Source organism: Bos javanicus, chromosome 22 (assembly GCF_032452875.1).
Source record: "Bos javanicus breed banteng chromosome 22, ARS-OSU_banteng_1.0, whole genome shotgun sequence".
In the NCBI taxonomy this organism is placed as follows: domain Eukaryota; kingdom Metazoa; phylum Chordata; class Mammalia; order Artiodactyla; family Bovidae; genus Bos; species Bos javanicus.
Window position 1 is genome coordinate 816322 of NC_083889.1, and position 27531 is coordinate 843852.

Sequence of the window (27531 nt, forward strand, 5' to 3'; positions counted from 1 at the left end):
GGAGAAGGAAATGGCAACCCACTCCAGTGTTCTCGCCTGGAGAATCTCAGGGACAGAGGAGCCTAGTGGGCTGCTGTCTATGGGGTTGCACAGAGTTGGACACGACTGAAGCGACTTAGCAGCAGCAGCAGCAGCAGTGTACTTACAGTTCTATTATTTGACACAGACAAATTAGGGCTATTATGTCTTCTTGACAGGCTTTATCATCAAGAAACATCCCTCTGTGAGGCTACAGGGAAGTTACTTTCATGTTACTGGACAGTTAGTGCTTTCAGGCCAAATTTCACTGAAATTTGGGATTCTGAACTAAAAGCAACCTTAGAATTACGTTACAACTGTGAAAGCCCCAGAGAGATTTACTTAAACCTGGAGGGATGTGTGTACATTTCAAAGGGTATGAGAGTCTGGAGCAGGAAGACACTTCCCAGTCATAGAACTGAAGACAAAGGAGCCTGGTCTTATCACAGAGAGATTTATTTACAGTCCAAAGATTTCACTTTGTGACAAAGGTCCATATAGTCAAAGCTATGGTAGCCTTTCAGTAGTCATGTATGGATGTGAGAGCTGAACAGTAAAAAAGGGTGAGCTCCAAAGAGAAGTCTTAGAACTGTGGTGCTGAAGAGAAGACTCTTGAGAGTCCCTTGGACAGTGAGGAGATCAAACCAGTCAATCCTAAAGGAAATCAACCCTGAACATTCATTGGAAGGACTGATGCTGAAGCTGAAGCCCCAATACTTTGGTTACCTGCTTCAAAGAGCCAACTCCTTGGAAAAGACACTGATGCTGGGAAAGACTGAAGGCAGGAGGAAAAAGGGGCAACAGAGGATGAGATGGTTAGATGGCATCACTGACTCAATGTACATGAGTTAGAGCAAACTCCAGGAGAAAGTGAAGGACAGGGAAGTCTAGCATGCTCCAGTACATCATGGGGCTGCAAAGAGCTGGACACGACTGAGTGACTGAATAACAATGACAATTTTGATATTTCCAACAAAACTCTCTCAGAAAAGGAAGGAGAGACAGTTGTCTTCTTCCCTTTTATAAAAAGCACAGAAAACTTAATTTTTCTTCATTCTTTGCCTATAATACAGACTTTGTCTACGAATCTTTGACCTGGGTTTTGATGACTCAGATGTGAGATTCAGGGAACCACTCACTAGTTACTTTCTTTCTCATAAATAATATAACCTCTTGTGTACTTTCAGGAAAAACTTATAATAAGTATAAATATTAAAAAACTAAAGAACAAAAATTAGGGATCTATCCACAAATGGAAGAACTTTCGTGTGAGTAGTGGAACCCAGCACCTTACTCCAAGGGACTTACAGCAAACCTGGCCCACTAGAGCATTAGGTAATAAGCAGACAGACTTCAGTACCAGCTGTGAAACCTACAGGAGACTGAGCCAGGTCCAGCCCCTGAGCTATAGTCTGGGAGTACAGGCAGAACAATGACTCAGCAGTCACCTTCAGATGAGACAGCCTTTGTGGAAATCCATATTTCCAGAGGAGAAGTATCAACATTCCTTTTGAGGACAAAGAAAAAAAAAAGTTTGGATGAGCTGGAGTGGATAAGAGGAACAGCTTGTCCCTGCCTGTATCACATAATGTACAGATACAGCATGTGGCTAAATAGACAGCCCATGATTTCTCTCACAGGGGAAAGGGAGAGCCACTGAGTCCAGTTTCTAAAGGGTCAGCCACACTCGTTTGGTATCTAAGTCTGTGCAGGACTCTGCTGAAGAGACTTAATTCTCTCATTTCTCATACTGCATCCAAAGTATCCCAAAGGAAGTCCATGCCTGGGGAGAGGGAGCAAGTCACAGAGTAGCATGTAAGATTCCCAGAGGTCATTAAAGGAATGTAGTTTCTGCTGATGCATTTTGGACTCTATGAGGAAACATGAAAAATCAAGGAGACATGATATCAACAAAAGATCACAATAATCTTCCAGTAAACAAATCTAAAGACAAGAAAATCTACTATTTATACAATAAAGAATTCAAAATAGCTGTTCTAAGGAAACTCAGCTATAAGAAAACACAGAAAGAAAATTCAAAGAAATTAAAAAAAAAAAAAAACACGATGTGATGAAAATGAGAAATTTAACTAAGAAATAAAAATCACTGAAAAAAAAAATTCTAGAGTTTAAGACCTGAACAAATGAAATGAAAAATGAAATAGAGAGCATCAAAAGCAGGTAGACCACATAGAAAACAGAATCAGTAAAACAGCTAGGGGGACTTCCTGGTGATCCAATGGTTAAGAATCTGCCTTGCAATGCAAGGGACATGGGCTCGACCCTGCTCAGAGAACTAAGATCCCATATGCCACGGAGTAGCTAACCCCTCACGCCACTAACTACTGAGCCCCTGTGCTCCAGAGCCTGCAGACCACAACTAGAGGGTCTGTGTGCCACAACAAAAGGTCCCACAGGACTCAATGAAGACTCTGCATGCTGCAACAAAGACCTGACACAGCCAGATAAATAAATGAATATTTTTAAAATTCTTTAAAAAAAAAAAAAAAAGACAGGAACTTTGAAAGAACTCAGCCTAAAGAGAAAAAAGAATAAAAAAGTGAAGAAAGTCTGAATAATCTATGAAGACATCCTCAAAAACCCAATATCCAAATCATTAGAGTTCCAGAAGGAAAAAATGAGGGAAAACAGAGGCAGAAAACTTATTTAAAGAAATAATGGCTGAGAACTTTCCAAATCTGGAAAGAGATCTGGACATCAAGTTCATGAAGCTAATAAACAGATTGTCCCATTAAGTCAACCCAAAATGTCCTTCTCCAAGACATTTTATTTAAAAAACAGAAAGTATAAAAAATCAAACACAAAAAAGAGAAACCTAAAGACAGCAAGAAAGAAAGAAGACTGTAACCTACAAAGGAACCTCCAATGGGACATCAGTGAATTTCTCAGAAGAACTCTTACAGGCCAGGAGACAGTGGGATGATATATTCAAAGTAATGAGAGAAAAAAACAATCAAAAATAATCCACCTGGGAACTTTCCTGATGGTTCAGCAGTTCCGACCTGTGCTTCCACTGCTGGGAGAACAGGTTTAATCTTGGGTTGGGTAATTAAAATTCTGCATGCTGCTTGGCATGGTCAAAACTTTAAAAATTTTTTTAAATTAAAAAAAAAAAAATACTCCACGTGGCAGAATTATCCTTCAGGGATATAAAGACATTTCCAGACAAAAGATGAGGCAATTCATCATCACTAGACCTATCTAACAAGAAATGCTGAAAGAAGTTCTTCAAGCTGAAATGAAAGGAGGCTAATAAGTAACATGAAAGAAAAAATACACAGATAAATATATGGGCAAACTCAGAACCCTGTAATATGATGTTAACACAATGCTACTTTAAAGATTAGAACAAGAGTATCAAAAGTAAATAAAGTTACTATAATTTGCTAATAAATCCACAACATAAGAAGGCAAATTATGACATTTAAAAAAACATAAAAGGAGGAAGAGTAAAAATGGAAAGGTTTTGTATGTGATTCAAGAGATGGGAATACCAGACCACCCGACCTGCCTCTTGTGAAACCTATATGCAGGTCAGGAAGCAACAGTTAGAACTGGACATGGAACAACAGACTGGTTCCAAATAAGAAAAGGAGTACGTCAAGGCTGTATATTGTCGCCCTGCTTATTTAACTTATATGCAGAATACATCATGAGAAACGCTGGGCTGGAAGAAGCACAAGCTGGAATCAAGATTGCTGGGAGAATTATCAATAACCTCAGAAATGCAGATGACAACACCCTTACGGCAGAAAGTGAAGAGGAACTAAAAAGGCTCTTGATGAAAATGAAAGAGCAGAGTGAAAAAGTTGGCTTAAAGCTCAACATCCAGAAAACGAAGATCATGGCACCTGGTCCCATCACTGCATGGGAAATAGATGGGGAAACAGTGGAAACAGTGTCAGACTTTATTTTTGGGGCTCCAAAATCACTGCAGATGGTGACTGCAGCCATGAAATTAAAAGACACTTAGTCCTTGGAAGAAAAGTTATGACCAACCTAGATAGCATATTCAAAAGCAGAGACATTACTTTGCCAACAAAGGTCTGTCTAGTCAAGGCTATGGTTTTTCCAGTGGTCATGTATGGATGTGAGCGTTGGACTGTGAAGAAGGCTGAGCGCCGAAGAATTGATGCTTTTGAACTGTGGTGTTGGAGAAGACTCTTGAGAGTCCCTTGGACTGCAAGGAGATCCAACCAGTCCATTCTGAAGGAGATCGGCCCTGGGTGTTCTTTGGAAGGAATGATGCTAAAGCTGAAACTCCAGTACTTTGGCCACCTCATGCGAAGAGTTGACTCATTGGAAAAGACTCTGATGCTGGGAGGGATTGGGGGCAGGAGGAGAAGAGGACGACAGAGGATGAGATGGCTGGATGGCATCACCGACTTGATGGACATGAGTTTGGGTGAACTCTGGGAGATGGTGATGGACAGGGAGGCCTGGCGTGCTGCAATTCACGGGGTCGCAAAGAGTCGGACACGACTTAGCAACTGAACTGAACTGAACTGAAGTTAAGCCATTATCAGAGTAAAATATGACTAGGTATAAGATGTTTTATGTATCTCACGATAACCGCAAAGCAAAGAATTTGACTAGATTCCCAAAAGACAAAGATGGAGAATGAGAAGCATACAACAGTGGGAAACCACCATTTCACAAAGGAACCCAGCAAGAATAAAAAAGGAACAAGAAAACTACAAAATAGCCAAAACACAATTAAAAAGATGGCACTAGGAAGCTCTTGTATTTGTACTCAGTCATTCAGTCATGTCTGACTCTTTGTGACCCTTTAGACTTCGGGCTCCTCTGTCCAGGGAATTTTTCAGCCAAGAATATGGGAGTGGGTTGCTATTTCCTCCTCCAGGGGATCTTCCCAGGCATCACACCCAGGTCCCCTGCATTACAGGTGAATTCTTTTCTGCTGATCCACTGAGGAAGCGCAGTAAGCTCTGACATATCCATAATCACTCTAAATATAAGTAGATTAAACTTCTAATCAAAAGGCAAAGAATGGCTAGATGAATTTAAAAAACCAAGATCCAACTATATGCTGCCTACAAAAGACTCACTCTGGCTTTAAGAACACACAGGCTCAAAGTGAAAGGATGGAAAAAGACATTCCACAAGTGGAAACCAGAAGAGAGCAGAGGTAGCTGTATTTATACCAGACAAATGATCTTAAGTAAAAAACAGTCACCTGAGACAATGGTCCTTCTATGAAGGGGTCAATTCTTGAAGAAGACATTACCAATTAGCAATAGTAATACAAATGCACTCAACACCAGAGCAACTAAATATATTAAGCAAATACTAACAAAGCTAAAAGGTGAAACCAACAATAATACAACAGTAATAGGTAACTACAACACCACACTGTCAGTAGGGATAGGTCATGCAGTCAAAAAACCAAGAGAACACTGGACTTGAATCATACATGAGACCAAATGAACCCAACAGACACATATAAGACATTCAATCTGACAACAGAATACACATGCTTCTCAAGTACACACAGAATATTCTTAGTGGTAGATCAAATGACTGGCCACAAAATAGGTCTTACTATATTTAGAAGAGTGCAACCATACTATGTAACTACTGTGTTTGTGTTCAGCTGTGCAGTTGTGTCTGACCCTTTGTGACCCCATGGACCCCAAGGAGCCTACTAGGCTCCTCTGCTTATAGATTTTTCCAGACAAGAACCCTGGAGTGGGTTGCCAATTCCTCCTCCAACTTTTCTGACACTGGCATAAAAATGGAAATCAACAACAAGGGGGAAGTGGAAAATCCACATATATGAGGAATTTAAAGAATATACTCCCAGATGACCAATGCCAAAGAAATCAAAAGGGAAATCAAACAATACCTTGAAACAAATGACAACTGAAACACATTACCAAAACTACAGGATGCTGCAAAAGCAGTTCTAAGAGAGAAGTTTATAATGATAGATACCTACAGGAAGGGAAAAGGAAAATCTTAAATAAATAAATAACCTAGCTTTACACCTCAGAGTGAAAGTGTGAGTCGCTCAGCCTTGTTCAACTCTTTGCGATCCCATGGACTGCAGCCCGCCAGGCTTCTCTGTCCATGAAATCTCCAGGCAAGAATACTGCAGTGGGTTACCACTTCCTTCTCCAATGGATCTTCCCAACCCAGGAATTGAACCCTGGTCTCCCACATTGCGGGCAGATTTTTTACCATCCAAGCCACCAGGGAGGGAATTAGAAAAAGAATAAACAACTCAAAATTAATAGAAGATAGGAAATAACAAAGATCACAGCAGAAATACATGAGATAGAAACTAGAGAAATAACAGAAAAGATTAACAAAACTAAGAGTTGATTAAAAACAATTTAATTGATAAACCTTTAGCTAAATTAAGAAAAAGAGAAGACAATAAATAAAAACAGAAATGAAAAGATATATTACAAGCGACACCACAGAAACATAGTTGACTCTTGGAAAGCATGGCTCTGAAATGCATGGGTCCACTTATATGCAGAAACTTTTCAGTAGTAAATACTACAGCGCTACAGAGGCCATGGTTGGTTGAATTCAGGGGTGTGAAGGAATCAAGAACATGAAAGGCTGACTATATAAATTATATGCAGATTAACCCCCATGTTGTTCAAGGGTCGACTCTACCAAGTATCACAAGAGACTACTATGAACAATTATATGCCAACAAAATGGATAACCTAGAAAAATGGATGAATTCCTAGAAACATACAACTAACCAAAGCCAAATCAGGAATAAATAGAAAATATGAGTAGACCAACAATGGATTTGGAGATTGAAATCAGTAATTTAAAACCTCCCCAGAAACAGAATCCCAGAAATATGATGGTTTCACTGGTGAATTGTACAAAACATTTAAAGAATAATTAACACCAATCTTTTCTAAACTTTTCCCAAAAACTGAAGAGGAAGGAAAACTTACAAATGCAAGACCAGCATTACTCTGATTCCTAAGCCAGATAAGGACACTAGTCATAACTAATATCTCTGATGAATATGGATGCAAAAATTCTCAACAAGATGTTAGCAAACTGAATTCAAAAATACACTAAAAGGATCAATCAACAACTTCAGATATGCAGATGGTACCACTTTAACAGCAGAAAGTGAAAAGGAACTAAAGAGCCTCTTGATGAGGGTGAAAGAGGAGAATGAAAAATCTGGCTTGAAACTCAACATTCAAAAAACTAAACTTATGGCATCTGGTCCCAACACTTCATGTCAAATAGACGGGAGGAAAGTGGACAGATTTTATTTTCTTGGGCCCCAAAATCACTACGGATGGTGACTGCAGTCATGAAATTAAAGGACAACTGCTCCATAAAAAGAAAGCTATGACATAGACAGCATGTTAAATAGCAGAGACACCACTTTGCCAACAAAGGTCCACATAGTCAAAGCTGTGGTTTTTCCAAGAGTCATGAATGGATGTGAGAGTTCTATCATAAAGAAAGCTGAGTGCCTAAGAACTGATGCTTTTAAACTGTGGTGCTGGAGAAGATGCTTGAGAGTCTCTTGGACTGCAAGGAGATCAAACCAGTCCATCCTAAAGGAAATCAACCCTGATTGTTCACCGGAAGGACAACACTGAAGCTGAAGCTCCACTACTTTGGCCACCTGATGTGAAGAGCCTACTCTTCGGGAAAGACCCTGATGTGGGGAAAGATTGAGGGCAGGAGAGGATGAGATGGTTGGATGGCATCACTGACTCAATGAACAAGAGTTTGAGTAAACTCAGAGACAGTGAAGGATGGGGAAGCCTGATGTGCTCTGCAGTCCATGGGGTCAAAACAGTTGGACACGACTTAGTGAATGAACAAAAACTACGAGAGAAAACCCTAACGACTCAACCAAAAAACTGATATAAACAATAAAACCAGTAAAGTTGCATGATATAAAATTAACATATGGATATCAGTTGTGTTTCTATTGCTGCTGTTCAGTCCCTAAGTCGTTTTGTACTCTTTCTGACCCCATGGACTGTAGCCTGTCAGGCTCCTCTCTCCATGGGGTTCTCTCGGCAAGAATACTGGAGTGGGTTGCCATTTCCTTCTCCAGGGCATCTTCCTGCACCAGTGATTGAACCCGCCTCTCCTGCGAAGGCAGGAGGATTCTTTCACTGAGCCACCAGGGAACACTAACAAGAAACTTCTCAAAAAAGAAATAAAGCAAACAATTTAATCACAATAGCATCAAAAACAAGAAAATACTTAGGAATACATTTTATTATCAAGGAGGTAAAAGAGGTGTATGTTGGAATTGAAAGCTTCTGATGAAAGAAATTGAAGACATTAACAAATGGAAAGATACCCTGATTCCATGGATCAGAAGAATTAACAGGTATTGTTGTTGTGTGTTAAAGAGGAATAGTTGTCTGATTCTCCATCCAACTGTTTAGTAACTTTTTGACTCCAAGTTAGTCCCTTAAGCCTCCTGTATTTAAACCTTTTAAACCACTTAAACCTTGGGTTTCTACCATTAGTCAAAGAAATGCAAAATAAGTCATAAGAAGGAAAAAAAAAACCTAGAGTTTTATATCTTCATAACCTGATACGGCAGAACCCATAAGGTAGTATCCAGCCCACGTTTATTTCCCACACCTTCTTCCTTATCATCAGAATCCTGATTCTATTCACAGCAGCAACACATCTAAGCCCAGAAGAGCTACTTGCTGTCCCAGACTGCTTATGACCAAGGGCAGCCACAGGACACAGTTTCAACCAGTGAAAGGCAAGTGCATGTCTTCTAGGGCCTCTTGGAAGGTTCTCACACTTCTTGATAAAAGAGAAACACAGAGCTGGTATTCCCTTCTTTTTTCTCCCTTTGTCCAGTTGTAACATTAGACAAGAAATCCAGGACTACAGCCATCTTATACTACAACACAAAAAATATGAAAGAAAGACCAACGTAATTGCAGAAATCCTATCTGATATCTTGAAGAAGGCAATGGCACCCCACTCCAGTACTCTTGCCTGGAAAATCCCAGGGACGGAGGAGCCTGGTAGGCTGCAGTCCATGGGGTCGCTAAGAGTCAGACACAACTGAGCGACTTCACTTCCACTTTTCACTTTCATGCATTGGAGAAGGAAATGGCAACTCACTCCAGTGTTCTTGCCTGGAGAATCCCAGGGACGGGGGAGCCTCGTGGGCTGCCGTCTGTGGGGTCGCACAGAGTTGGACACAACTGAAGCGACTTAGCAGCAGCAGTAGAAGTATCTGATATCTTGTTGAAATGAATCAACACCATCAGCTGCCTACTTCTAGACTTCCTGTTATACAGGAAAAATAATCTGATTAAAATACTTCCAAGTTAAGTCTTCTGTTCATTGTAGCTGAATGTAGGTCTAAGATATTTGTGTATAGTTTTAGCTCTGTCATGATAACTTGATTCCAAAGCAAATGCTTTATTCCTCATAAATGATACTAGAGTATAGTTCTAAGGCTTATGATTATTCACTCTAATTCCTCTTAATACTTGTCAAAATTTTATTGTAAAAATAATTTCTCTGCCTTTGTTTTAAGGTGTCTTGTCTAGTTCCTAATTTTTTAATTTTGTCATAAAAGAGATTTCTAAGTTACATTGGAACCAAAGCCTCAGGAACAAAGAAGAAAATCTGTTATGCTATAACTTTACTTGGAGGAATTTTAATTGGCTCATATCATTTAATAATGGTATTACTATAAAAAGAATTTATTTAATAATTAGTGAGCATTTACCATATGCCTGGCACTCAGCACTCTACATGACATTTGAATTAATCTTTCACATCACTGAATGATTCTCCACTTTCTAGGTGAGAAATCTGAGGCTAGCCCTAGGTCACATGTCAGCAAGAGACCTAACTCCTGGAGCTTAACTAGACTATCTAATCCCAAATTTCCTGGGATCCCCATGCTGAGCCCTTACTATGAAAATCTTTGCTTGATTTTCCATGTACAATTTATCTTTAGATTTGCAAAAGGTTTCCAGTTTTCACTCAATCACACCATATGAATATGATACATATCCACCACAAAGCACAGAAACAGCTTGAGAAGCTAAAGAATTCGGGAGGTGGATTTTTACTAACTACACTGCAATTCACGACCCAGATAATCACAATGGTGTGATCACTCACCTAGAGCTAAACATCCTGGAATGTGAAGTCCAGTGGGCCTCAGGAAGCACCACTATGAACAAAGCTAGTGGAGGTGATGGAATTCCACTTGAGCTATTTCAAATCCTGAAAGATGATGCTGTAAAAGTGCTGCACTCAATATGCCAGCAAATTTGGAAAACTCAGCAGTGGCCACAGGACTGGAAAAGCTCAGTTTTCATTCCAATCCCAAAGAAAGGCAATGCCAAAGAATGCTCAAACTACCGCACAACTGCACTCCTCTCACACGCTAGTAAAGTAATGCTTAAAATTCTCCAAGCTAGGCTTCAGCAACACGTGAACCGTGAATTTCCAGATGTTCAAGCTGGTTTTAGAAAAGGCAGAGGAACCAGAGATCAAATTGCCAACATCCACTGGATCATAAAAAAAGCAAGAGAGCTGCAGAAAAATATCTATTTCTGCTTTGTTGACTATGCCAAAGCCTTTGACTGTGTGGGTCACAATAAACTGTGGAAAATTCTGAAAGAGATGGGAATACCAGACCATCTGACCTGCCTCTTGAGAAACCTGTATGCAAGTCAGGAGGCAACAGTTAGAACTGGACATAGAACAACAGACTGGTTCCAAATAGGAAAAGGAGTATGTCAAGGCTGTATATTATCATACTGCTTATTTAACTTATATGCAGAGTACATCATGAGAAACACTGGGCTGGAGGAAGCACAGCTGGAATCAAGATTGCTGGGAGAAATATCAATAACCTCAGATATGCGGATGACACCATCCTTATGGCAGAAAGTGAAGAGGAACTAAAAATCCTCTTGATGAAAGTGAAAGAGGAGAGTGAAAAAGTTGGCTTAAAGTTCAACATTCGGAAAACTAAGACCATGGCATCAACTCCCAGTACTTCATGGCAAATAGATGGGAAACAGTGGAAACAGTGGCTGGCTTTATTTTTGGGGGCTCCAAAATCACTGCAGATGGTGATTGCAGCCATGAAATTAAAAGACGCTTACTCCTTGGAGAAGGAAATGGCAACGCACTCCAGTACTCTTGCCTAGAAAATTCCATGGATGGAGGAGCCTGGTGGGCTACAGTTCATGGGGTCGCAAAGAGTCGGACATGACTGAGCGACTTCACTTTCTTTCTTTACTCCTTAGAAGGAAAGTTATGACCAACCTAGACAGCATATTCAAAAGCAGAGACATTACTTTGTCAACAAAGGTCTGTCTAGTCAAGGCTATGGTTTTTCCAGTAGTTATGTATGGATGTGAGAGTTGGACTATAAAGAAAGCTGAGCACTGAAGAACTGATGCTTTTGAACTGTGGTGCTGGAGAAGACTCTTGAGAGTCTCTTGGACTGCAAGGAGATCCAACCAGTCCATCCTGAAGGAGATCAGTCCTGGGTGTTCATTGGTAGGACTGATGTTGAAGCTGAAACTCCAGTACTTTGGCCACCTGATGCAAAGAGCTGACTTATTTGAAAAGACCCTGATGCTGAGAAAGATTGAGGGCAGGAGGAGAAGGGGATGACAGAGGATGAGATGGTTGGATGGCATCACTGACTCGATGGACATGGGTTTAGGTGGACTCCGGGAGTTGGTGATGGGCAGGGAGGCCTGGCATGCTGTGGTTCATGGGGTCGCAAAGAGTCAGACAGGACTGAGTGACTGAACGGAACTGAACTGAACACAGCAATTAGCAAGAAAATATTCTTGTCCCCCACACTAGGCAATTTTCCCAAACAGTGATACCCCAGAATGTTATAAAGCAAAACTACATTGGTTATTTCTAAAATAATTATATTTTCTGTATTTTTTATAAAAGTTCTTTGAGGAAATACAATATAAAATATTGTAAAATATAAAAATACAGAAATCTTTAAAAAAAATGAGAATAAGAGTTGAAAGTCTTAAAATAGGTGTGTAATATGCACATATAAATAACTCCTAAAGCAAAACATAATGTTTTCAACAGGTATTTGTGAACAAAACCTCCGAGTTTGAATAATGCACCAGGAAAGCTTATGAATAAAATACTTTCTTACATTCCTCATATATGTAGGCACTTGTGACACTTATCTAATTCTATCCTGACAGCTTTGTAACAACATTATTATCCCCATGTTATGCACAGAGAAACTAAAGCTAACAATGAGTCGCCTGCATTTTTAAAGACAATAAAATTGGCTTTTTAATGGACATTTTATTTGATATACAGACATTATACACATCAGTATATGGGCAAATGTACAGATACCAGTAAATACAAGTGCGTATATGCCGTGCTAGGCTTTGCTTAAGGACTTCCCTGGTGGCTCAGACGGTAAAGCGTCTGTCTACAATGCGGGAGACCCGGGTTCAATCCCTGGGTCGGGAAGATCCTCTGGAGAAGGAAATGGCAATCCACTCCAGTACTACTGCCTGGAAAATACCATGGACAGAGGAGCCTGGTAGGCTATTACAGTCCATGGGGTGGCAAAGAGTGGACACGACTGAGCGACTTCACTTACTTACTTACTTAGGCTTTGCTTAGTCGCTCAGTCATGTCTAACTCCTCACAACCCCATTGACTGCAGCCCATCAGGCTCCTCTGTCCATGGGGATTCTCCAGGCAAGAATATTGGAATATTGGAGTGGGTTGCCATGCCCTCCTCCAAGGGATCTTCCCAACCCAGGGATCGAACCAGGTCTCCTGCACCGCAGGAGAATTCTTTACTGTCTGAGCCACCAGGGAAGCCCACAGGTATAAGAATATATGTGCAAATACATAGACATCAGCAAGCAATTCTTTGATAGGAAAGGTTTTAATAAACCTTCTTCCTTCAGTGCACAGGTGGAGGAAAGTGCATTTCGTAATCTCAGATCTCCCAGGGGAAGATGCTCTGTGACAGTTCACACATACGAAGTAGGTGCGCTTGTTTTCTAACATTCTATTTTCAAACAAAAATGAATATCAAAAGTACCCCAATCATTACCTCAAAGTGAATTACTAAAGGAGAAAAGGGGATGTATTTGTTTTGTGTCATAAAAATTAACTTGATAATCTTCTGTGTATATACTTTCTAGGGCAAGGGTTCCCAACTTCTGGGATTTAATGCCTGATAACCTGAGGTAGAGCTGATGCAATAAAAATAGAAATAAAGTGCATAATAAATATAATGCACTTGATTCATCCTCCAAACTATACCCTCCATCGTCTTGGTCCATTGAAAAAATGTCTTTCATGAAACTGGTCCCTAGCACCAAAAAGGTTGGGGACCACTTCTCTAGGGGATATATGTCTTATCCACGAAAATGTTTATAATTGCAATGAAGAACCAAGGTCAACTGCTTAGTGATGTATATTAATAAACTGATTATAAGGGCTCAAAGCATATATTATTATAACTAACACAGTGGGACTTTGGGGTCAAATTATATTTATTTTTGGAAAACTCAGTTTGTTGTATTCAAATCTAATCCAGCAAAATTTGCTCAAGATCTACTCTGGCCCTAGCAGACTCCAAAGGTGGTCTTACAGAGTATAGGCCTCACCTGGGACACGGATAAAGTATATTACAGTCTTTTATTATCTTAGAGGATTGTTGAGAGGACCTAAATCATGACTCAAATAATATTCTTGATACACAAGAAACTTTAAAAGTAAAATGATACTATTAAATAATATATAAAATAATTCTAATAAACAATAAAAGTTTTTTATTTCAGTACATTTATTCCTCATTCTATTGAAGAATATTCACTGAGTATCTATTATGTATTAGGTTCAATATCATTTTTTTTATAATAACCATAATTCAAGCACAAATAAGAAAAATTCCTATCTGAAAGAGTAAAGTCAAGTGGGGAAGAGAAATGAAAATGCATGGTTAAGCCCTCCCTAACCATGGATTAAACATTCTGTTTAGTCCATTATATCTGAGGTTATTGATATTTCTCCCGGCAATCTTGATTCCAGCTTGTGTTTCTTCCAGTCCAGCGTTTCTCATGATGTACTCTGCATATAAGTTAAATAAGCAGGGTGATAATATACAGCCTTGACGAACTCCTTTTCCTATTTGGAACCAGTCTGTTGTTCCATGTCCAGTTCTAACTGTTGCTTCCTGACTTGCATACAGATTTCTCAAGAGGCAGGTCAGGTGGTCTGGTATTCCCATCTCTTTCAGAATTTTCCACAGTTTATTGTGATCCACACAGTCAAGGGCTTTGGCATAGTCAATAAAGCAGAAATAGATGTTTTTCTAGAGCTCTCTTGCTTTTCTGATGATCCAGCGGATGTTGGCAATTTGATCTCTGGTTCCTCTGCCTTTTCTAAAACCAGCTTGAACATCAGGAAGTTCACGGTTCACGTATTGCTGAAGCCTGGCTTGGAGAATTTTAAGCATTACTTTACTAGCATGTGAGAGGAGTGCAACTGTATGGTAGTTTGAGCATTCTTTGGCATTGCCTTTCTTTGGGATTGGAATGAAAATTGACCTGTGGCCACTGCTGAGTTTTCCAAATTTGGTGGCATATTGAGTGCAGCACTTTCACAGCATCATCTTTCAGGATTTGAAATAGCTCAAGTGGAATTCCATCACCTCCACTAGCTTTGTTCATAGTGATGCTTCCGAAGGCCCAAACATTCCAAGATGTCTGAATCTAGGTCAGTGATCACACCATCGTGATTATCTGGGTTATGAAGATCTTTTTTGTACAGTTCTTCTGTGTATTCCTGCCACGTCTCCTTAATATCTTCTGCTTCTGTTAGGTCCATACCATTTCTGTCCTTTATCGAGTCCATCTTTGCATGATATGTTCCCTTGGTATCTCTAATTTTCTTGAAGAGATCTCTAGTCTTTTCCATTCTGTTGTTTTCCTCTATTTCTTTGCATTGATTGCTGAGGAAGGCTTTTTTATCTCTCTGTGCTGTTCTTTGGAACTCTCATTCAGATGCTTGTATCTTTCCTTTTCTCCTTTGCTTTTTGCTTCTCTTCTTTTCACAGCTATTTGTAAGGCCTCCCCAGACAGCCATTTTGCGTTTTTGCATTTCTTTTCCATGGGGATGGTCTTGATCCCTGTCTCCTGTACAATGTCACGAACCTCATTCCATAGTTCATCAGGCACTCTATCTATCAGATCTAGGCCCTTAAGTCTATTTCTCACGTCCACTGTATAATCATAAGGGATTTGATTTAGGTCATACCTGAATGGTCTAGTGCTTTTCCCTACTTTCTTCAATTTAAGTCTGAATTTGGTAATAAGGAGTTCAAGCCTCTTGATGAAAGTGAAAGTGGAGAGTGAAAAAGTTGGCTTAAAGCTCAACATTCAGAAAACGAAGATCAGGGCATCCAGTCCCATCACTTCATGGGAAATAGATGGGGAAACAGTGGAAACAGTGTCAAACTTTATTTTTTTGGGCTCCAAAATCACTGCAGATGGTGACTGCAGCCATGAAATTAAAAGACACTTACTCCTTGGAAGGAAAGTTATGACCAACCTAGATAGCATATTCAAAAGCAGAGACATTACTTTGCCAACAAAGGTGCGTCTAGTCAAGGCTATGGTTTTTCCAGTGGTCATGTATGGATGTGAGAGTTGGACTGTGAAGAAGGCTGAGTGCTGAAGAATTGATGCTTTTGAACTGTGGTATTGGAGAAGACTCTTGAGAGTCCCTTGGACTGCAAGGAGATCCAACCAGTCCATTCTGAAGGAGATCAGCCCTGGGATTTCTTTGGAAGGAATGATGCTGAAGCTGAAACTCCAGTACTTTGGCCACCTCATGTGAAGAGTTGACTCATTGGAAAAGACTCTGATGCTGGGAGGGATTGGGGGCAGGAGGAGAAAGGGACAACAGAGGATGAGATGGCTGGATGGCATCACTGACTCAATGGATGTGAGTCTGAGTGAACTCCGGGAGTTGGTGATGGACAGGGAGGCCTGGTCTGCTGCGATTCATGGGGTCGCAAAGAGTCAGACACGACTGTGCAACTGAACTGAACTGAACTGACTTAGTCCATTAAGCTTCCCATTGAGGGCTCAAGCTCAAACATACAAATCTGAAGATCCATTTAATGATACACAACAATCTTCGATTTTTCTGTGGCCCGAATAAAAACAGCATGAGTTGACAGAACTGTGGACAGAGTTTAGCTGACTTTTCAACATCTGGTAATCCTTTTTCACCTTCACCACCATCAGCAGGGGTGTTAGTATCCCCATTGTGGAGATGATGTGAGGAAAGTATGTTATAGAATTTGAAAATCTGAGAACTGTTGACAATCTGAGAACACACCTATATGAATACTGCATGTTTGGCTGTATCTTCCTCAGAAGAAAAATGCAAAAGAGTAAGCATTTGTCTAAGAAGGAAAAAGTAAAGGAAATGCAGTATTTTTTTAATTCCAGTAAAGATAAACTTTTAAGAAATTTTTCATTATCACATTTTATGCTACAGTAACGAAAAACAGGATATATAATAATGGTAGTATCTATTGTTAACTGAACTCAAACTACTTACCTATGTATTAATATTAGTAACTACGTGTAATAATTGTAAATAATTGTATCAATATCAAGTATTGTACTGTAAATAATTGTATCACTATCAAGTACCACTTTTGAGTGCTCTAAAGGTATTAACTCTAAGCTAAAGAGGAACAGGTTATATCACAACTATTACATAAACTTTCAACCAATATAATATATTATCACAATATTATACTAAGAACTTCAATTACCTTTTCAACTTAACCTTTTACTACAATCTGATGACATTATCCTATATTATCCTATTATCCTATATTAATGGGCATCATTCTAAGTGTTTACATGCATTAACTAATTAAATAGTCATAACCTATGAGGAATGTACTATCATTGCCCAAATTACTTGTTCAAGGTCTACGCTAGTAACAGGCTTCCCAGGTGGCGCCTGTGGTAAAGAACCCACCTGCCTATGCAGGAGACATAAGAGAGGCAGTTCGATCCCTGAGTCAGGTAGATCCCCTGGAGAAGGAAAAGGCTACCCACTGCAGTATTCTTGCCTGGAGAATCCCATGGACAGAAGAGCCTGGTGGGGCTACAGTTCATAGGTTTGCAAAGAGTCGGACACAACTGAAGAGACTCAGCACACAGCACGCAGCATCGCTAATAAGTGGCAGAAATGTAGGAGTCAAACCTAGGTCAATTCAAGTTCTTATGTCAAGTGCTCTTACTTCACATGTTGTTCCCAACTGATGGGAAATGTTGATTTGCAGTATCTTCTAGTCCCCTCTAAATAATCTTTCAATTCTACTTGTATGTCATTATCTTTCCACATCACAAACTGAAAACTGGCTGGAGGAAAGGCTGATGTTTTGGGTCCAAAAATCTCACTCTGAAGAGAAACGCCCAAATTAGCTTATTTGAATGAAGAAAAAATAATTATAATTTCTGGGCAACTGAAAACTGCTATTTTCTTAGGTTTCCGTGATATATTGTGACACTGAACAAATTCTGAAATGAAAAGAGCACACTTTTAAACAAAAATATAGAAAATTAAGTGAAGAAGTAAAAAATGAAGCATCTCCAACAGTTCAAGATAATGCCAAGTTATAGAAGACAAGTAAAAATTCTCTGAATCTTCATTTCTGTATTTTAAAACTTTTAAAATCCTTAGGACCCATCAAGCCCTTCAGAATGGGCTCCGGTCTGCCTTTGCATCCTGGTTACCACACAGTGTTACTCACGCTCCCTCCTCAGCAGTTAGACTTTATTCCCCTCTCCCTTCACTCAGTACTCCCTCAGCCTGGCAAAGGCCATTTATTTTCCGATTCATTAGACTGAGGCAGCTCTGAAGCCGTAGCAATTTAATTCAGCAAACCAAAACCTAAGCCTGTAGGTGCCTCAAGGTTATGAAATCCAAACACCAAGGACAACCAACCACAGACAACTAGGCTTTAAGTCACAGCCAATCAAGAAGGTCCTTGCTTTGCTTCCACACTTTTCTATACAGTTGACCCTTAAACTAGACAGGTTTGAACTGCTCAGGTCCACCTGTACATGGATTTTTTTCAACAGTAAATACTACAGTACCACACAATTGCTGGTTGGCTAAAGCCACAGATAAGGAACCACTGATAGGGAAGAATTTTAATACAGAGGAACCACCTATTTGGAATTAAGTTATGGGGACATTCAGCTATTCATAGGGTCAGTGCCCCTAATCCCACACTGTTCCCCTGGCTCCTGTCAGAAAAGTGCTCCTAACCACTTTCACTTTGGCGTTTCCTGATCCAAATCAATTTGTACTCCCTTAACTCTTAGCATTTGCAATATGCCTCAGTTTATCTTTTAACAGTTCCACTGTCAGAAGGAGATCCTTGACAACCCCCAGGAGATTCCCTCACTAAGACAGACCAAGTTTAATGAGATGACTTATTTTGCGAACAAATTAGCCTTACTACGATTATCTTAAATAGAAATGATGCTGATTGCAGAGAAAAAAAAAATTTATCACTGTTGTTCAGTCACTAAGTCATGTCCGACTCTTTGCAACCCCGTGGACTACATAAAGCACATCAGGCTTCACTGTCCTTCACTATCTCCCAGAGTTTGCTCACATTCATGTCCACTGAGTTGATGATGCTATCTGACCATCTCCTTCTCTTTTGCCTTCAATCTTTCCCAGCATCAGGGTCTTTTCTGAGGAGTCAGTTCTTTGCATCATGTGGCCAAAGTACTGGAGCTTCAGCTTCAGCATCAGTCCTTCCAATGAACATTCAGGGTTGATTTCCTTTAGGATTGACTGGTTTAATCTCCTTGCAGTCCAAGGGACTCTCAAAAGTCTTCTCCAGGACCACAGTTTGAAACTATCAGGCCTTCTGCACTCAGCCTTCTTTATGGTCCAACTCTCACATCCATACATGATGGAAAAACCATAGCTTTGACTATACAGACCTTTGTCGGCAAATTGATATCTCTGCTTTTTAATATGCTGTCTAGGTTTGTCATAGCTTTTCTTCCAAGGAGCAAGCGCCTTTTAATTTTATGCCTGCAGTCACCATCTGCAGTGACTTTGGAGCCCAAGAAAATAAAATCTGTACTGCTTCCACTTTTTCCCCTCTATTTGCCATGAAGTAAAGCATATTCAAAAGCAGAGACATGACTTTGCCAACAAAGGTCCGTCTAGTCAAGGCTATGGTTTTTCCTGTGGTCATGTATGGATGTGAGAGTTGGACTGTGAAGAAAGCTGAGCGCTGAAGAATTGATGCTTTTGAACTGTGTTGTTGGAGAAGACTCTTCAGAGTCCCTTGGACTGCAAGGAGATCCAACCAGTCCATTCTGAAGGAGATCAGCCCTGGGATTTCTTTGGAGGGAATGATGCTGAAGCTGAAACTCCAGTACTTTGGCCACCTCATGCGAAGAGTTGACTCATTGGAAAAGACTCTGATGCTGGGAGGGATTGGGGGCAGGAGGAGAAGGGGACGACAGAGGATGAGATGGCCGGATGGCATCACTGACTCGATGGACATGAGTCTGAGTGAACTCCGGGAGTTCATGATGGACAGGGAGGCCTGGCATGCTGCGATTCACGGGGTCACAAAGAGTTGGACACGATAGAGCGACTGAACTGAACTGAGGCAGGCAGGGATGGATTATTTCTCTATGAGCTGAACAAAAGCATTTAGTTTATAGTCAAGCAGAGGGGCAATGTCCTCTGAGGCAAGCTATTAAGTATGATTAAAGCAATGAAAACCAATTCAAAGGAACAGTTCCAACATGGAGTCAGAATTGGCTTCCTCCCTGCAACAGTTATCTGAGCCATACAAAATTAGTAAAACTGGGGACTAACGTGCAAGGGCTAATGAAAATAAAAATAGTGGTTTTACTTTTGTTTAATTTATAAACTCAGAAAGGTCTTTGCTAAATGCCTTATACAAACCTTTGAACGCATAATAAATTAAATTCTAAAGTTGGGAAACTAAGCAACTGTTTTTGTCTCACAAGTGTCTGAAAAAACAGAAATGTAAATGTAGGCCATAAAGACCTGAATTAGCTCACGCCACTGGCAAGATCTGAAACCAAGGGAAAAAATGTGGCAGTTTTAAATCCAAACTGCTGGATTGTTTCCTCAGCCAAAACTTACAGATAGTAAGCCTTAATTAACTCAGCAAGCAACTTTAATGCATTCCAACTGTTTGTAAACTAGTAACTTTATACGGTAATACCTGATTCTTAGTTAAGCTTTTAAATGAAGCCATGAGACTGTTAGGGGAAGCACACTGAATGAAACCGCCCACCCTGGCCAGGCACCCTAGTAACCATTTGCAGGAGTTGTTTTAGACACGAGGTTCTGGTAAGGAACATGGAACTAATAAGCCACCACCAACCCAAAGAGTCTGGGAAAGGTCAAAAAGAGTCACCACGTGTCAGACCACCTCCTAGAATCCTCCTCTCTGGCATCCATCTTGGCTGAGCGACGACAACCTGGAAACTAATCCCATCAACATAAAACCAGAGACTTCCAAGCCGAGTGGCAGAGCAGTTCTCCTGGGTTCCCCCACCCTACTGCTCTCCGCCCAGGTGCCCCTTCCCAGTAAATCTCTTGCTTTGTCAGCAAATGTGTCTCCTCAGGTATTTTCGAGTGTTAGACAAGAGCCCACTTTGGAGCCGCATTCCTGCAACAAGATCTCGAGTTTGCCTGTTTATATCTGTATCCACATTATACATATGAAATATCTCTACTTCTAAAAAAGTATTATTAGAATTTGATTTAAAAAGAGCTCTATTTAATCCTCATAAAAAGCTCTTACTTTTAAAGAAACTGGCCATGATGACTTTCAGGTTCACATGAACTGAGAAATAGTCAATATTAAATTGATGCCTGATATTAAGGTTTAAGTTTGTTAATCTAACTAAAATAAGACATGTTGTTAAGATTATTTTACCTAGGTTTAATAAATAAGACCTTACTAGATCTCTTGCAAGAAAATAACTTGATATAATGAAACTTAAAAGTGAATGTAAATAAGAGCTTTAGAGTTAAAACTCTTATCTTTTAGAAGTGACTACTTAAAATGATCTTTCCAGATATTTGATAACTTAAAAATTCTGGAGTTATGCTAACTGATGTGATGAAAATTTATTAAATAGCTAAAAGATACTAAGACATCAATTACTAAGTAGAAAAACAAAGTATTCGGGAATATTAATGAAAATGTTTGGTATCACCTGAGATGTTCTCTATAAGAAAACAAATGTTTTTAGAAACTATCACTGGTGTTTATACACCAATCTACAGAATGCCAATGTAAGACAGTTCATAACTGCTTACTTCTTAGCTTTACTAAAATTAAGGTTTTAAGAGTTGAGGATCCTAATTTAAACATGGAATTAAAAAGTTATGAGAAATGATACAGTAACTTTCAGTATACAGTAAGAAATGGAATGTATGTTTTCAGAAAGATATGAAAAATGAAATTACATTTTAATGAAGAAAAACAAAGTATGAGCCAGTTGATTTTATTTGGATGGAAAATGAGAAGACAGGCTGAATACAGAAAGTGTTGAGAGATTTTGTAAAGAAAACGGACAAAGTTTTATCCATATTCAGGATTATCTAAATTTAGATTAAAGTTGACTAAATGGATTTTGTTAAGTAAGCTAGTACAGGAGTGGAATTTGATTTCTGGGAGAAGTGCTACTTTTTAATAATAAATTGTGTGATCTGCAACCTTAAGTGATCTCTATTTGTTTTCCTTTAATTGTTTTATGACTTTGGTTGAATAAGTATTCTTTCAGTGACCTATGATACTATGTTTTAAAACATTTTTGATATTTCTAACAAAATTCCCAAATATCAAAATCTAACTAAGCTGTTTTAGCTTCCAGCTGACTCAGAGATAGATGCTTTGAAGAAACACCTCCAAAACATCTCAGAGACAAATGTTAAATTAAGTTTATTTGGCATTGTTAATTCAAAAGCATTGTCAAATGACTGAAGGTGAACTTTAGGTTATAATGTATGGATAAATATCATTAATACAGATATTCTAAAATTTATATGAAATCCTTAACATCTGATATGTCCTGATATAATGCTACCAGTCATAATTCTAGTTGTTATACTAAAATATCCAAATTTCCTAATTACACTGTACTCAAATCTTTAACTATGCTATTTTAAGTTTTGTCCTTCAGAGACTATCATAATTTTATACTGATTTTACAAAATGAAGATTTTCAAGAAAACTCATAAAAAGAACTTTGAAACAAATTAACAAATGTGTTTCTGATAGCCTTAATACCACTAAGTTCAGTTCAGTTCAGTCACTCAGTCGTGTCCAACTCTTTGTGACCCCATGAACTGCAGCACACCAGGCCTCCCTGTTCATCACCAACTCCCGGAGTCTACTCAAACTCATGTCCATCGAGTGGGTGATGCCATCCAGCCATCTCATCCTCTGTCATACCCTTCTCCTCCTGCCCCCAATCCCTCCCAGCATCAGGGTCTTTTCCAATGAGTCAACTCTTCGCATGAGTGGCCAAAGTACTGGAGTTTCAGCTTCAGCATCAGTCCTTCCAACGAACACCCAGGACTGATCTCCTTTAGGATGGACTGGTTGGATCTCCTTGCAGTCCAAGGGACTCTCAAGAGTCTTCTCCAACACCACAGTTCAAAAGCATCAATTCTTCGGCGCTCAGCTTTCTTCACAGTCCAACTCTCACATCCATACATGACCACTGGAAAAACCATAGCCTTAACTAGACGGACCTTTGTTGGCAAAGTAATGTCTCTGCTTTTGAATATGCTACCTAGGTTGGTCATAACTTTTATTCCAAGGAGTGTCTTTTAATTTCATGGCTGCAGTCACCATCTGCCACTAAACTGGGTAACAAATTACAAACTAATGGAAAACCTGATTACTTCATGCAGATCAACAGGAATCAACTACATGAAACTAAATGAACTGATGAATTATGATTTACATCTTTGACTTCAGAAAACATACTAACTTGAATCTGTTTTCCAGTACTTCTTTTTCTCTTATGCTGTGTCCTACAACAGGTTGATAAAGTATGCCTTTGTAAAAAAGATAAAACATTTATCTTTGTCTCTCTGCCTGATCCTGCCAAGATCTGGCTTCTCCAGCTGGATCTTCTATGGACTTTAATGGTTATTGCAACTGGATTACAACTCATTAAACTAGTAACTGTTTTAATTTGTTGTTTCTAAATTGTTTATGCTTTTTGTCTCTCTGCCACACTGACTGTGTCCAGGGTACTAGCCAAATTGCTTATGTCTATTTTATAAGACTGCCCTCTCTTAGATGTGTAGCCAGGCCTCCAACAAATGGAACAGTGACTTAAAGCAACTGATCAAAAAAATAGAGATCTGTATGCCTTCAATAACAGTGTATTCTAGGTATGGGAAGATGCAACAGGGGAAACATCTCCCGAATCCTAACAGGTTAAAAGGTAAAGGATCCAGTGAATCTTCTATTATCTATCAACGGGCCTAATCCAGAAGTTAACACCTGGAGCGACATATCAACAAGAACTTTCGTCTGATCTCAGACATCCTTCCAGAGTGGCGGGACCAAAAAAAAAAACCTCATGAAAAGTCTCTCACATATGGCTGAATTTCCAACCGTGGAGAGGGACTGTGAAACATTTCCTCCCACAACAGTAAACACGCAAGTCCAGCCATCAGCGTTTTGGGGCTTCCAAATGTGAATGAGGGCTCCCAAAACAGAAAACAGTGCCTGCAATTCAGCAGATGCCACCACTCACCGACCCTCAGCCACAGTGCTGAGGGGCTCGGAGGCATGTGAGACATCAAAAAAACCAGGATGTTGGCCTCAGATAGCTGAGATGCACAGGACAGGAATGACTTCAAAAACCCCACACTCCTGCATCTTCCCATTCACAGTAAATTCCTTAACTTGAGATTATTTATTTTCTTTAATTAACAATAAACTTTGATGTGCAAACTGCCTGGGGCCTTGTTACAAACTTAAATATATCCTAACTTCTTCTCCGGCCTTCTCCGGCAGTTTCTCAGGGCTACATGACACGCTGTCTCCCTGGCTTGAAGTCCTAAACATTCCCATCAAATAAAACACTCCTTTTAGGTTGTGACTATTTTTTTAGCGGACTGGCAGGAGGAGCCAGGAGGCGCCGACCACGAGGAAAGAGATTAATAGCACAGAGGTTCACAGCCTTCCAGGGCCACGCCGCCCAGGCAGGGCTATGCCGCCCAGGCAGGACCGCAGCGCGGACCCCTGCCCAGCCCTCTTAGGCCAAGCCTCTCACACCCTCGGCGTCCCCCGGGTCAGGCCGTGACCCAGGCGACGCGGGAGCGTGACGTCCGCCCGGCGCCGGCGAGTGACGTCGGCCCAACCAGGGGGCGGCAGTTGGACTCTACCATCGCTGGCGCCCCTGCCCTTCCCCTCCGGGCCTGGTGTTTCCCGGGTTTAGCAGCCTATCCCCGACTTACCTTCCCGTCGCTGTGGAAAGGGAGGCCGAGCTCCTCGGGGGAGAGGGGCGTGCGAGAACATGGCGGTTCTTCGGCCTGCCTTTCGGCGGCGGCCTCGTAGTCCGGGAAAGGGTTGGGGAACGCCCGATCTTCCATATCTGCGTCCCCGCCCAGCTGCAACTTGAGCCTCCGGGACATGGTCTCGCCCATGTCGGCCGCGCGCCCTGCCCTCCGCGGGGCCGCGCGGTACGGCGAGCGAGCTGGGACAAGCCTCCTCAGAGGCGCTCGGCCTGGCCACGGCGGGCGGCGGTAATCCCTAGGACAGCGGCAGATGCGCCGCGTCGCGCGTACACGTGGCTGTGGCTGGCGCCCGGTCCCGCCCCGACCTGTCTGGGGATGGGCCCCCGGGAAGGCTGCGGCGCCTTGCAGTCACCAAGGCTCCGCGGCACGGGGTCCCCTCCGAGGAGGAGGCTCCAGCCGGCCGGCGGCGCCGCGAGGACAGCGTCTCCGGGGAGGGCGCGGTCCCTCCCTGTCATCCCGCCGTTGGGGGGGTCTGGAGGAGGAGCCAACGCCTTTTTTTTTTTTTTCCTTCTTTTAGGTTAGCCCCTTTGTTTTGAATAAACGAGTATCTTAGGTAACAGCAGGTAATGTGAAAGCATACTTAATCACCTAAATATTTCATTGACCCCAAAGTTCCTTCAGTAATAGTTAAATTGCCCAGGAACATAACGTATGTTATAAAGGACAGGAGCAAGTAAATCTGCAGTTGTATGATCACAACATAGTTAACAGTCTTTACTGGTTCTCTTTTTTTCTTCTTCTTGTTTCTTTAAGTATTTGAAGCTAAATAGATGTTATAGATGACATGGTTTCTCCTCAAGGGAAATATATTTTTCTTTTTTTTTTTTTACTTTGCAAGAATCAGAGTTTTTTTTTTTCTTTTTTTAAAAAATTTTATTTTGTTTTTAAACTTTACATAATTGTATTCGTTTTGCCAAATATCAAAATGAATCCATCGCAGGTATACATGTGCTCCCCATCCTGAACCCTCCTCCCTCCTCCCTCCCCATACCATCCCTCTGGGTCATCCCAGTGCACTAGCCCCAAGCATCCAGTATCGTGCATTGAGTTTTTTTATTTTTTATTTTTTAAATTTTATTTTATTTTTAAACTTTACATAATTGTATTATTTTTGCCAAAATATATTTTTCCATTATTACGTTTTTTAATTTTTGTTTCCATTTAAACATGATTGAATGCCAAATGGTACTAGGTGATGACAAAGATAGTTTCTGCCCCGAAGATTCCAAGTTAGAAAAGTAAGCGTAGTTTAGCATAATATGAATACTCTTCTGGAACTAAAAAAGGTATACATTAATACATCAAAAATGACATGATAGAGGAAAACAATATCTACCACAATAAAGGCTCTATTCTGCCTCTGTAGCCTGGCTTCCCACTCCTGCCTGTCCAGGTGTCTCCTCTGAACTGTACTACGATTAACATGTTAAATAGCCTCTATCTGTAGGATGACCATGGAAAACTCCAGTGTAGGAGAAAATCACTGTAAAGGTGTTACTCAGCATAAACATATATCCTTAGTGTTCAAGGAAACAGAACTGATATAACGGGATGCCTTGAAGGGCCACTCCACTTTCCTGCTTCATTTCTTTATCCCAGTGTCCATCTTTCTCTCACCCTCAATGAGGACATTTTCTAACCACTCCTGAATTGTGATACCTTTTTGTTGTTCAGTCACTCAGCCGTGTTTGACTGTTGAGACCCTGTGGACTGCAGCACACCAGGCTTCCCTGTCCTTTACCATCTCCCAGAGCTTGCTCAAACTCATGTTACCTTTACCATATAGGAAATTCAGTCCCCTAACTGCTGAGACTCATCTGTCTTAGGAGCCATCCCTCTCCCACTTCATGGACTTTGCTGCTGCTGCTGCTGCTAAGTCGCTTCAGTCGTGTCCAACTCTGTGCGACCCCATAGACGGCAGCCCACCAGGCTCCCCCATCCCTGGGATTCTCCAGGCAAGAACACTGGAGTGGGTTGCCATTTCCTTCTCCAATGCATGAAAGTGAAAAGTGAAAGTGAAGTCGTTCAGTCATGTCTGACTCTTAGCGACCCCATGGACTGCAGCCCAGTCCCATGGGCTCCTCTGTCCTTGGGATTTTCCAGGCAAGAGTACTGGAGTGGGGTGCCATTGCCTTCTCCAACAATGGAATGTTGAAAGTGAAAGAAAGTGAAGTCACTCAGTTATGTCGGACTCTTTGTGACCCCGTGGACTGTAGCCCACCAAGCTCCTCTGTCCATGGGATTCTCCAGGCAAGAATACTGGAGTGGGTTGCCATTTCCTTACTAGGCAAAATAACCCACAGCAGATGTTTCCCATATTTAGACCCTGACACCATAGGTATGTGCAGCAGAAACATAGACTGCTGGCTTTGGTGTGTTTGGCCTAGTGACCTTTGACCTGTCTCTATCCCTTGTTGACTGAAAAGAAAACAGTGCACAGTCTAAGGGTTGAGAATTACATTTTATTCCATGGTCATACTGAGGACTATAGCCTGTGATGGCAGCCTCTCAGATAGTTCTGAGGAACTGTTCCAAAGAGGAAAAGGAGGAGCCAGGATACATAGGAGTTTGCTGGAAAAAAAAAAAAACAAAAAAACCTGTAGTTGAATATCAAAAAGTTACTGCTAATCACACACACACAAAAACTCCTGACTTCACAAATTAATGATTTTAGTGCAGCCCACTCCAGTGTTCTTGCCTGGAGAATCCCAGGGACGGGGGAGCCTGTTGGGCTGCCGTCTATGGGGTCGCACAGAGTTGGACACGACTGAGGCGACGCAGCAGCAGCAGCAGTGCCCTTCTAAGATGCAAGAGTCCAGGCTCATTGACATTATTTCTCTGATCTGCATC

General features: G+C 40.8%; 1 protein-coding gene across 2 annotated transcripts in view; it reads right to left on the minus strand.

Moving 5' to 3' along the window:
* LANCL2 (LanC like glutathione S-transferase 2) overlaps positions 1-24820 on the minus strand; it is an 84204-nt gene extending 59384 nt beyond the window's left edge. For both annotated transcript variants that reach the window (XM_061395685.1, XM_061395684.1), the window contains exon 1: positions 24622-24820. In XM_061395685.1, coding sequence (XP_061251669.1) covers positions 24622-24810 — 189 coding nt within the window. In that variant the 5' untranslated portion in view covers positions 24811-24820. The remainder of the gene's footprint in view (positions 1-24621) is intronic.
* Between the last annotated feature and the right edge of the window lie 2711 nt (positions 24821-27531).